The sequence below is a fragment of the Staurois parvus genome, unplaced genomic scaffold (assembly GCF_062004578.1).
Source record: "Staurois parvus isolate SC_StPar_1 unplaced genomic scaffold, SC_StPar_1.0 ptg000151l, whole genome shotgun sequence".
In the NCBI taxonomy this organism is placed as follows: domain Eukaryota; kingdom Metazoa; phylum Chordata; class Amphibia; order Anura; family Ranidae; genus Staurois; species Staurois parvus.
Genome location: NW_028317947.1, coordinates 2,008,676 through 2,022,189, shown reverse-complemented (window position 1 = coordinate 2,022,189; position 13,514 = coordinate 2,008,676). Strand labels below are relative to the sequence as shown.

Below are 13,514 nucleotides of genomic sequence, written 5' to 3'. Positions count from 1 at the left end.
CATGACAGTTGTAAAAAATGGATAGCTTCCTTTCATGTCATCCATTGCATACAAGTGTGTCAAGCTGTGAATGGTCACAGTGATCACATGCATAGGCTGGGCCAATCAGTAGTACAGTGTTACTTTGGTAACATTATACTACTTTGGTCATAATGTAATATGAAAAAAAAAATCTTAAAAAAAGAGAAAAAAATGTAATAAATAAAAAAATAATTACAAAATGTAAACATTTTTTTTTTAAATTATCAATTTTTTTTTCATACGGTCACCAGTCAGTGTCCCTGATCACTGCCACATCAGTTATATGATGATGCTGTACTGCACTGGTGACAGAATGTGAAAAATAATTTGTGAAAATATTTTTTTTAATTTCTTCATTTTCCAAAAAATTATTACAAAAAAATTACAACTTCAAAAAACTCGCCATGCCTCCTATGAAATACGTTGGACTGTCTACTTTGCAAAAAGGGGTCATTTGTGGGATATCTGTACTGTTCTGACATTTTTGGGCGTTTAAGAAATTGGATTGGCTGTCACTACTTCAGGATTGATCAATTTTCAGATATATCCTCTATTCCTGCAAACTAAATAATAAATACTGATTTGGGTTATTTTCACCAAAGAAATGTAGCAGAATACATCTTGGTGTAAATTTATGAAGACCAATTATTTATTTGCAAACTTTTATAACAGAAACAAAGAAAAACATGGGGTTGTTTTCACAGTTTTCGGTCTTTTTTTGTTAATTTAGCAAAAAATAAAAACTCCAGTGGTGATTAAATACCACCAAAAGAAAACTCTAGTTGTGTGAACAAAATGATAAAAATGTAGTTTGGGTACAGTGTTGCATGACCGCGCAATTGTCATTCAAAGTGTGAGAGCGCTGAAACTTGAAAATTGGCCTGGGCAGGAAGGGGGTAAAAGAGCCCAGTATTGAAGTGGTTAAAAGTCAATAGCTACAGTTTTTGCAGCTGCTGACTTTTTTTTTAATTCAACTCCACTTTAAATTTTGGGTGATTTTTCCCGATATTAGAATACCCTGTAAGATTACTCTAAAATAATCTCTCAACAATTAATCCTCTGTGGTGCTGTGAAGGAAAAATATGACATTTCAAATTTCTACATTTAAAAAAAGTCTCTCATGTAGTTCTCCTAGTCTCAGTCTCAGACCTGTGTATAGGCAAACTTTGAACACATGCTGCTGCACAAATGCTTGATGGGACTGCTGGTGAGGTCCACTTAATGCAGCTTCTTGTGGTGATGTGGCAACAATGCTGCACTGCTCCTGAATTCAGAGCAGAGTTGTCACTTTCATGTAGGCTGTGCATTGTCCCAACCGAATAACAAACATGTAGTGTTTAGCCTGTCAATCAACACCTGACAGCACTTAATTGAGAGCGCTGTCTTTGTTGCCAAAACCCTTTGACTGTGACTGTTAACTGACTTTTAGAACTTGTTTAGACTATCAAACTATTCTACTTTAAAGTGTGCCCCTACATAGTTACACAGTTGGTAAGTGTCATGTTTCATATGACTGTCATATTGACTGCAATATGCCTTTAAGTGTTTCTATATTTTGTTTCTGCTCCTCCCTTTCCTCTGCTTTAGTTAATGCTGTATAGATAGCCCTCCCCCTTTCCCAGTAATGCATTGCAGATCTAGCCTCATGTCATGGAGCAGGAAACATTATGATCTTTTGACCTATCGAATGTTCATAGTTGTAAGATGCTCCCAGTTTATGGAATAAACTTCACAAGATCTACAAGATGTCTTATCGATTGAGTCACTGACTGTGGTATCCAGCTGAGGTTGAAGTTATCGCTATCTCATCACAACTGTAAGTTACAGAGATCACACTATCAATGCTTAGATTGGAGAAACAGAACAATAAGGTTGAAAAAAGACACTGGTCTATTCAATTCAACCTGAGTGTGTGTATTTATGTCCCTCTATATCCCTCTATATTGCTTTCGCTAAGAAACACATCTAATTTTAATAAATTTAATTTAATTTTTAATAAATGTATCTACACTCCCCACTGACACCACCATTTGTGAAAGGGAGTTCCACCTCCATACCACTCTCACAGTAAAGAATCCCTTATATATTTTAGGAATGAACTACCTCTTGTCCAACTTAATTGTGTGGCCATATGTCTTCTATAGAGCACTTAGGTTAAACAATTTCCTTTTGATGCTAGAGTCACCATTTAAAGATTTGTATATTATGATCATATCCCCTCTTAATCGTCTTTTCTCCAGGAAGAATACCAGGGATTTTTTTCTGTACTGAATGTATGTAATGGCAAGGAGTGCTGGAGAGTCTATTGATGCTGGCTACTTGGGGGGGGGGGGGGTCTATTGTCACCAGGCGATCATTGGTAAAATAGGGGGATGCTGGAGAGCTCTATTGTTTCTGGTGGGAGATCTATTTTTGCTGAAGGAATCCTATGTTGCTAGAGGGTCAATAGTTGCTGGGAGGGGTCTACTTTTGAGGGAGCGTCTATTGTAGCCGGCTGGAGATGTATTGTTGCCGGGGGGGGGGTCTATTATTGCTGGATGCAAAGGATGTTGTCTCAAGGTGGGTAAGGGATGGAGACAAAGGGTTACCTGGAAGGAGGGAGTACCTCCACCAATTCTCTGAGAAAAAAAGCCCTGGAGAATACATTTGAGGTGTGTAGTTGTTCTCCATAACTGAGGTCCTCCAGTCCCCTTATTAGAATTTTGCCTTTCTCTGGACTCTCTCCAGTTCAAGCACATCAAGCAATCCTCTTCTTGAGGGTCACTGACCAAAACTGACAGCATATTGAAGATGTTGTTGAACCATAGTTTTGTAAAGTGGTAAAATTATAGTTTTATCTCTTGAGTTAGTCTCCTTTTTAATGCATTCTAGTAGTCTGCTGGCCTTGCTTGCTGTAGCTTTGCATTGCATGCTATTGCTGAGTCTGTGGTCTACTAAGACTCCCAGGTCTTTTTCCATCCTTGATTCCCCCAGAGGTCCTCCCCCTAGTGATTAACTTGCATTCATATTAGCTCCCAAGTGCATTATTTTACATTTTTCAATATGAAACCTACTCTGCCATTTAGCTGCCCACTCTTCTATTTTATCAACGTTTTCTTGTAAATTTGCTATTTCCTCTTGTGAAGGTATTGCCTTGCTTAGTTTTGTATCATCAGCAAACACCGAGATTGAATTATTTATTCCAACCTCTATATCATTTATGAACAAGTTAAACAGAATTGGTCCGGGACAGAGCCCTTGGGCACCCCGCATTTTATTTTGCAAAGTTTATTTTGTAAATCTTTATTTTTCATAGCAGATTACCTTGGCTTTCCTGTGTTGCCAAAACTATTCAGAACAAATGTTTCAACATTTTAAACAGGATAATACATTATTATGGATTTACAGTGCTTGTGGTTCAAGGAATTCCTAGAGAGCACAGATTTACAATCAATTGAACTCTATCAACCTTATTAACTATAAGTAACTAAAAAACATATTTAGTTATATGAGGTCATCTGAAAATCAATTTTATGTATCTGTTTTTTGTTTTTAGATGCACTGTTGGGAAGAAAAAAACCCCAACATTTTGTAAAATTTTGGTAATGTATACTTCCACAATTACCAAAGAGTCTGTCAATGTCTAGATTACTTTTTTACTGTAATAGTAAAATGTTTTCATGGTTGAAAGCCAGAACTCTTTCTAGAAAGAAGGTATTGAGCTCCATGGTCATAATATATCATTATTGTACAGCGCTGAGCAAACTGTTGGCGCTATATAAATACTGTGTAAAAATAATAATAATAATTATTGTACAATGTAAAAAAAATGAACATGAAAACAATGAAATGTGCTAAAGTCTTTAACAACTACTGAATGAGTTTTCTACTTCCATCCAAATAGAAACCTTCCACACAGGATATTAGCACGGCAGTAGCTACTTAGAATTTCCGTAGGTAACATGGTTGTCATTTAGAAACTTTCCTAAACTATGAAGGAGACTCCCACTGGTAAACATAGCCCTAAATATTACAGGAGTTTTCACTTTCTTGCTGGGAGTGGAATGTCCCTTTAAATTATTAAAAAGTTGCACTTTCAATACATTTTCAGCCAGACATAGCACGTGCTACCAAACTTCGCAAGTGCTTGTTGTTTCTCAAAGAGCTTCTATGGCATGTTGATTTTTTTTTTTATAACTGAACATCAATCAGTCTTTTGCATAGAAAAAGGATTAGTAACATTTTACTGTCCGTGCACTGCAATGCACCACTGTCAAGGAGTCACCTAGCGAGGACAAGGACTGTGACATTTTTAACAGTGCACAATTTTGGCATTCACATGACAGTTGGGTAATACTCGTGATACATTTTCAGAACCAGCTTTCGGGGGTCTACCATCTCCTTCTTCTCAGTCCAAGCAACACAAATACACAAAGGTTTAGACCAGCCTTTCTCAGTCTTTTTACGGCTAAGCAACCCTTGAAAAAATGTTCAGGTACTTAGAGAACCCTTGCTAAAGAAGGTAATACCTATAGCCAGGGGCGGACTGACAACTCATGGGGCAATAGGGGATCATGCGGCCCCTGTGTCCTTGCCCAAACTGAAAAAAGCCTATGAAAAAGGTACCAGGGGCATCTCATGGGGCCCCCTACTGACCCCAGGCCCTCGGGCAGTGCCCGAATTTCCAAATGGTCAGTCCGCCCCTGCCTATAGCTCATGGTACATTAACGTGATCAATCACTTGAAGAAAGTTTTAAATAAGAATAATGAATGCAGCATACCTAGTGTATTTGACACTCAGGCACTTCATTTTGTTACCAACTCCATACAAAAAATGTTTCAGTAATATTCTTGATATAAATAACTGCAGAACAGAAATGTACAAAAATATGGTGTTTTTTAACATTAGTGGTCAGTGTAGAAGTAGGCTCCTACATTGGTAGTTAGAGGAAAATTGCCCCCATACATTGATGGTCAGCGGATAAGTGTACGTTGGAAATCAGTCCACCGTTGCTCATTGCTCAAGGAACCCTTGGCAAATTCAAGAGGAATCCTAAGGTTCCACGGAACCCTGGTTGAGAAATACTGACTTGGACAATCATATTTACATTAGAAATCAACTTGCCTTTGGCAAACTTGGATGTGCCACCTACTGTGTTCATAGCAATCTGGTACATAGAAAGTATCTGAGCTGTGAATAGCTCTTCTCCAGTCGGATAGTGACCCCGCTCTTCTGTTGTGCCTCACAACAGTTTCTCTGGTTATATTTTTGCTTAGGTGTGTTAGAACTTTCATACGACTGGCTTATTAGTATCACATCTCAATGGTTTATTGCTCATTTTCTTTCTACAATAACCATCATAGACTAGTTTAAACAAATTTGGCTGTCATTGGTTATATACACTTGAGCTCTTTGCAGCTGTAATATGAAGTAAGTCCCAGCAAAGTTTTGTAATTCTGTATGTGAGATACTAAATATAGTAAGAACATAATAGGTTGATTATAGTTCCAGCTGTCTACTGCAGGACATGTTTTTTTTTCAATAATAAAAAGTGCAAAAGAAATGTTACAGCTTTCCTTTTTTACATTTTTAAAAATCCACATGTATTCATATAGGAAAAAATGGAAAACTCTTGTCTCCGCCAAATTCCTAACTTAATTTAATTAACAATTTAAAAATATAGAATTATATATTCTATATAATACCCAGGATATCTTTAGTGATTCATATCCAGGAATATATATATATTATACTTCTCAGCTTTTCGCTCATGAACCTAATGACCCTTAGCATCTTTTGATGTGGTTTGTAGCAAGCCTGCCTGGAAACCAGCTTGATTGTGTTTTTGATAGCCATACATTCAAACAGAATTTACCCAATTCAAAAATATTATAATAATACTATTTTGAATATGTTTTTTATTAGATAAGAGAAAGTGGCAAGTGGGTGACAAGGTGTACAAATAGCACCGCATCCCTATAAATGTTTATGTTTTATATTAACCACAGTGTTACTTTTATATTTTTTTATGCCTAGTGTGACTCACTAACGCTAGATATATCTTCATGTGGATCACAGGGGTCCAAAAAAAGGACCACTAATTTACTTATTTAAGAATCACAGCAACAAGAATCACTTCTGAAAATCAATTAACAGTAACTGTCCATCTGGAATAATTACTTTTTTATAAAAAAAAAAATATATTTTTGTAAAATCCTAGGCGTTTTAGAATTGCGGTGGTGTTACACAAAGGACCATCCAAAGAGTCAAGGCGAGAGTTAAAACATGGATGATTATTTTTGAAAGTATTCATGCCCTTCAATTACAGTTGAACTTTTTGACAACAAACCAAATTTGGACATAATCTCTATTTTGCTTACAGGATTTAAAACAAAATATTAATATTGTATTATGAACGTAACAATTTATTTGGCTTGTTTTGTAACTCTTTAGATTATAAGCTTCATAAGCAGGGCCCTCCTATTCCTTCTGTATTAAATTGTATTGTAATTGTGCTGCCCCCCCCATATATTGTAAAGCACTGTGTAAACTGTTGGCGCTATATAAATCCTGTATAATAATAAATATTAATAATAATTTGGCAAATGTCACATTTACCAATGGACATAGCAGAGCAAATACTTTTTTCTTAAGGGTGCAGCTTGTCCAAACCACCAGACCACCAGGAAGTCAGATGAAAGGCTAAAGAAGAAAACTTTTTTTCTCTGTTTCCTATTTGTATTGTGTGAAACTTTTGAACATATTTACAGTAATATGTTTTAACCAACTACAACCCAGCTCAGCTTCTTGCCATCATGTATACTGACCTCAGAAAAATATATAGAGTGAAAGTACATTAATGATCCACCAACATAGTGTTCCAAATTATAACACTTTGTGTCCATGCAAAATCCAGTTAAGTAGCACTATGATTAAAAAGGTGCACTATTTCCTGGCATTTTATATTTTTAATTAATAAAGAGCATTTAACGTATGTCAAGAAAACTTATAACATTTGGCCCACAAAAAAGCAATGCAAAAATGTTATAGAAATGTATCTGAGACAAGTTCATTGTGAGATCTTAGCTTGATACATTTCACTCCCTCTGCTGGTTAAAGAACACGCTCTGCCAAATTAGAACATGCCCCTGAGCAAGGTTAAAAAATAAAAATGTCCTCAATACTATGCCTAAAAAAATACTCTCTCATTAGAAAAGACAGCAAGAATCTGTATTCCGGTGAATTGGAGTAGGCAAGACCTCCTGTCCCTGAATCAGTGGTTTGCACAAATAAATGACATTACATCTATCACCCATTATTAATGGTAAAGAAGAGTCCTTTGGACAAAGTGGTTCTACTGAAACTAAATTCCGTTTACTATCGAATACTTGGAGGTGCTTGCCTCGGGTAAGTTGATTCCCTCAAGGTAACTCCAAACTATATACTAATCACAATGATATGGTGACCTGATGGACGTTCGTTGTGAGCCTGGCTTCTCTTCTTTTTCATCTTTCCCCTGTCTCCTCCCTTCCCCAATTTTCTCATACGACTCCCTCCCCAGTTCCTTGAACCTTATACATGAAAATCAAAACAGCAAAAAACCTAGAAAGGGCAGATTTATTAACTCTATAAAAGACTGCTCATTACATGCAATTCTTGACTCTCTGGTCAACAATATGGTATGGGCTAACTATTCAATGCTTCATATAGACTGTAATGTTGCCCTAAAGGTTTTATTATGCTGTTGTGTATGAAGATACTTTGTACTTACTTGTCTATAATAAATAAATAATCATTTAAAGTGATAACAGTCATGCGTGCAACTGGGGTGAGGGTGTAGGTGTCACAATCACACATAAAAGTCTTTGATTTCACCAGATAAGCACCCATGTATGTGCCTGTGTGTGATAAAGAGCGTTCTATGTAATCTGAATAAAACAAATAGTTTATAGTTTTCAGTATAGTGTTTCCACCAATTAACGAAGGTTATCTAGTGCAGAGTATTTGGGGCCTGGCCTACCAGGTTGGCCTGCGACCTTCTGCCCTGTCTTTTCTGTCCTCCACTTACTTCAGAATCGCAATAGATGTTGCTTCTATTTAATCAAGGAATTTTTGAAACAACAGACATTAGCATAACCAATTACTAATAGGTGAACTACTATTGTGATTGTTACTTATTAGAACAGTTGGTATACTCTAAATTGCCATCCATCCTTTTTTTTTTAAATTCGGAAAGCAGTGCAGTCTTTTGAAGGAGCTATGGGTTGCATGGGCCTACTTCCCGAACTCTTAAGATGGAAAAGAGGGACATATTGCAGCACCAAAGTTTTTAGGAAGAGGACCCATACCCCGGGGCCTGAACACCCTTAAAACATCTGCCTACATAAGTCTTAATAAATTCCTGTATTAGACAACAGCATAGAAAACCAAAACACAAATCCCTTGACACATGAAAAGCTTGTACTGCCCATACCAATTAAATATTATTTTTTATGTTAAAAAAATAATTTTCTGGCCAGTTGCTGTTCAAAAATACTTTTCCTTTATATTAGTCTTTGAAAATAAGCCGCAATAAAGTTGGGAGTCTAATGAACTTGATTTTTGATAATACACAGACATATACAAATGTATACATAAGAGGGACAATTGTTCAGGAGGGTTGGGGAGGGTGGATTTGGGTTCAACAGAGGACAATCTATCCTGATGCTTCTCAGTTACAAGCTATGGATATGTTATGAGACTCTTTAAACTAGGCTGATAACTAATGGTGTGATCTGGGCTGTGTGTTGGCACCAAGAGCTATAGCCTATTGCAGACTCTAGTACTAAACAACACTATTACAGCTTTTTAATTATTTTCCTTCATCTTGTGGGTTCAGTCCAGCCAATGCAAACATGCATACAAAATGTACTTGCCATTTACAGATTTTATTCAGTCCTATTCACAACGTTAATAATTAATAAATGCTTGAAATGCCCACCAGTTTAGTTAGCCTTCTTAATTTTTTTTTTTTTATTGTATACATTTGACCACCATTAGGATTTACATAAACCTCAAATGTCCCTGCAAGATTTCAGTAAATTTGCAAAGGTTCATAGAAAAAAAATACCACAGATCTTGTATGGAATTTTACAGTGAACAACCAAAAATGACTCATAATTATTGAAACCTACCAGCAAATTGAAAGGAGGTTATTTATGTTACCCTAATTTAGCCTATGTAGCTTTTTTTTGCTGGTTTTGCTGCATAAAAGATTAGACATAATGAACAGAAAATGTTAAAATTGTGTTGGAAAAATATATTTTTTTAAATAAATGGCATGCGAACATATGGAAATAAATAAATAAATATATCTAATGACGATATGACGTAAGAATTAAGATCATTCTGACAACAAGTCACGTCAACCAATCTCAGCTGGAGCGTTCTTGTGGGAAACATTACTGCATACATGTTCGCTTGAGATATATATATATATACACAGTATGTGTATATAAATATATGTGCCAATTGTTAGGTGAACAGCACCTGCTATAATATAATAGGTGCCAGCAACCAGAGCCCTGCCTATGGCCTAATATGCAGAAATATGCCAAAAAGGAGTTGCAGTACAAATTGAATATTTATCTAAAGTTGCAGAAATGAATATATGTGAATATCTATTCATTTTTTTAATTATATATAATATATATCATATATAATTCCATACATAGATATCTATCTATCTATCTATCTATCTATCTATCTATCTATCTATATGCAAGTTTTATATATATATATATATATATATATATATATATATATATATATATATATGTATATATTTTGAACAGAATCAATGTACAAATGATATAGTTTAATATCTGAAAATAACTGTCATTTACAGAAAACAGACACCCAGGTATGGACTTGGTCACCATTATTGTCTTATAGTTTCGATCTTTGTTGTTTTTGTTTTTTTTGCGAGTTCACAACTTTTGTTACTGTTTTTGTGGTTGTTTCATAAAGTTTTGTATGTGTGACAGTAATTGGCTTAAAACTTAAACATTTTATATATACCATCGGCAGCATATCGATTAGTTGCAGATACCAGTTGGGCCAATATTACTATTATGAATAAATAATCACTTTTTACAAAAGCATTTGTTTATTATTGAATATATTTACTGCAACTTTTCCCTGTAGGGTAAATTAGGTTAAGGTTAAGTTAGCTTAAAAAGGCCCACTGGTATGTATGTATGTTCTTTAAGAAAACTTTAATTATATAAAAAATAAATACTAAATATACATTAAATATTAGTAAGGTCTACGCTATTATTTCCGGTTCTGGCCCTGTGAGGCTGCTGGTTATGTGTTTTGCATACGCACTGTATGTGTTTGTTTACATACGTAAAACTCAATAAAAAGAATTTTATTAAAAAAAATATATATGTACATTAAATATAAAATAACACATTTACTTAAAAAAGAACAGGGATTACTTACCTGCCTTGTTTGGTGATGATCATCTCTGTGTGATGCTTGTGAAATTTACTCCATAGGGGGTGATTAGCTAGGGTGACCTGTATCTTCTCTGAACTCTGGCATCCTGGACTAGGGGTACGAGTGAAGGGGTGGGTTAGGGTTACGGGGTAAGAGAGATGTCCATCACATTGGGGGTAACTTTCGGTTTCTACAACCTCAGGGTCACAGTCTTGTCTGTAGGGGCAGGTAGCGGTGGCGGCGTGACGGGCTCCGTGGAGATAGGTATAATTAGCAGGTAAGCTTTCATCCCCAGAATCGAGATGATCAAATTTATGTTGCAGTTTGGTGGAAAGGCTCTGCTCACTTGCTGTGCTATGTAGTTCTTCAGTTCTCTGAATAAGTTTGTCACTTTGGATCCCTATCACGCTCTTCTTACTCAACATATTTTGCGCATCTGTTTCGCTCTGCATCGGCGCTCCGCTGTTTATCTCTTCTGTGTTCTGCATATCCGTTGGCCTCTGCAATCGTGCTTTGCTCTGAACCCCTGTTATGCTCAGCACTTTCACCATGCCTGGCATGCTCGATGTGCTGTGTCGTTCAGCTGTGCACTGCATGTGCTTCTCTTCTGGTAAGTTGTGCATTCGAGTTCCTCTGTGCATTCTGATGCGTAATGCTCCGCTGCACCCATGGAAGTGTCTCAGAGTTACCCCTCCGGTGTCACTGTGACACCAGGTGGATGTCACATAAGAGTCACGTGCGAGGATGTCCTTCCTCCACCTATGCACCTGTCATTATCTCCCCATCACTTTGGCACATGTCACTCATTCCTCGACACAGTTTCAACTTGGAGGCTTTCTTCTAGAACCCCAAAGTGCTCAGTCCTTCATTTTTCTCTGCTCATACCGTTCTAGCTCCTTAGCGTAACCTTGTCACCTTATTTCCACATGTATCCATTACACTCATAACTATAGATCTTCTGCAGGTGTCACTTGTCACTGTCTTTTTATGTCACTCTGCTCTACCACAGCCTGCTTTCTGCCAGTCTGTCGCTCTGTCACCTCAAGCCTTTTATCACAGGGAAATTAACTCTTCCCTGATTGGTTCAGTTCACCCCCTTAAAACTGCCTACAGAGGTGGCTGAGCCTTAAAAAGTTTCTTCGTCACATTCACTGGGTGGCCACCTGCAAAAGAGCACAGTTACAGAGTCAGCTTCGTATCCCTTCTACAACCTATAATAGGCATGTAAAAAAAAAAATACAAAAAGGTATAAACACATGCCAACAGCAAAATGTACAAGCACTACAAACCTATAGCATGCAGACCGTGACAGGGCAGCCCTTGTCGGCCAGCATGCTACAGGCAGCAAGCAGCGTGCAGATACAAAATGTCATTCATGTTTATATCCCCGAGCATGTGTCTCTGCTGGAAGGCATTTTGTGCTTTGAGCATATTTATTTTGAAGTGTGTGTTTGTGGTGTAGTGTGCAACATGTGCAGGAAGTAACTGCTCAGGTTACCGGCAGCTCCAGGCAATCCGCCGGTAATATGAGGAGTAACAAGAGGAGATATACAGGGTCAGTATATAAATATATATACATATTAAGAATGTAAAATGAAACAGGGAATTTTATATATATATATATATATATATATATATATATATATATATAAAATTGGATTGCTGCACATAAAAAAATTTTATTGTTGAAAAATCACCATACAAAAGGGTGATCCAAAAAAATGGAAAAAGCCATACATCATAGTGTTCATAGTTGTTAGTTGAACACTATGATGTATGGCTTTGTCCATTTTTTTGGATCACCTTTTTGTATGGTGATTTTTAAACAAAATAAGTTTTTTATGTGCAGCAATCCAATTTCTTTTTTCTATATATGGCCTATGGGAGGTTTTAGGGTTCCTACGTTGGTGCATATGCAGCTGGTTACAATTTTAATTGATTTATCTATTCATTTACTTTGTTTTGAGTGCTCGCTGTATCCTTGCTATGGAAGGGCCTGATTGCTATGCACTCTGATTGATCATCGTTGTGCACTCCACCTATATTACTCTCTCTCTCTCTGTGTGTATATATATATATATTTGGTCCCCTGCACATTTTGTAAGTTTGCCCACTTACGAGGAAATGAAGGGTCTATAATATCATAGGTGTATTTTAAATGATAGAGACAGAATATCAACCAAAAATCCAGAAAAAAAACACATGATAACAAATGTTATAAATCGAGTTGCAGTTCAGTGAAATATGTATGTGATCCCCAAGCACAGTTAGGAAAATAATTATTTGATCCCCTGCAGATTTTGTAAGTTTGCCCACTTGCAAAGAAATTAAAGGTCTATCATTTTTATCATAGGTGTATTTTAAATGATAGAGACAGAATATCAACTAAAAATCCAGAAAAAAACACAATACAAATGTATTTGAAGTGAAGTATTTGATCCCCTACCAACCAACAATAATTGTAATCTCACAAACCAGCTATGTGCTCATGTTGTACACAGGTTAGTCCTGTCAATTTAAGAAGGTGCTCCTAAAGGCAACTTGTTATGTGTATAAAAGTCACCTGTCCACAGAATCTCTTTCTTCCATTCAAATGCCCATTCCATGATGGGCAAGACCAAAGAGCTGTCAAAGGATGTCAGGGAAAAGATTGTAGACCTGCATAAGGCTGAGATGGGCTACAAGACCATCAACAAGAAGGCTGTTGAGAAGGAGACAACTGTTGAAGCGATTATTCACAAATGGAAGAAATACAGAATAACCATCAATCGCCCTCGGTCTGGAGCTCCATGCAAGATTTTGCCCCATGGGGTAAGGATTATCATGAGAAAAGTGAGGGATCAGCCAAGATCTCCACAGGGGGGACTTGTGAATGATCTCAAGGCAGTTGGGACCACAGTCATCAAACAAATCATTGGTAACACAATTCAACTCCATGGATTGAAATCCTGCAGTGCCCGCAAGGTCCCCCCTCCTCAAAGAAGGCACATGTACAGGTCCATCTAAATTCTGCCAATGAACATCTAAATGA

At 36.7% G+C, this 13,514-nt stretch overlaps 1 protein-coding gene across 1 annotated transcript in view; it reads right to left on the bottom strand.

The window, feature by feature from the left end:
- The window catches only part of TBX21 (T-box transcription factor 21), a 63,451-nt gene extending 51,829 nt beyond the window's left edge, over positions 1 to 11,622 (bottom strand). The window contains exon 1 of the mRNA XM_089674318.1: positions 10,487 to 11,622. Coding sequence (XP_089530444.1) covers positions 10,487 to 11,124 — 638 coding nt within the window. The 5' untranslated portion in view covers positions 11,125 to 11,622. The remainder of the gene's footprint in view (positions 1 to 10,486) is intronic.
- Positions 11,623 to 13,514: the final 1,892 nt, after the last annotated feature.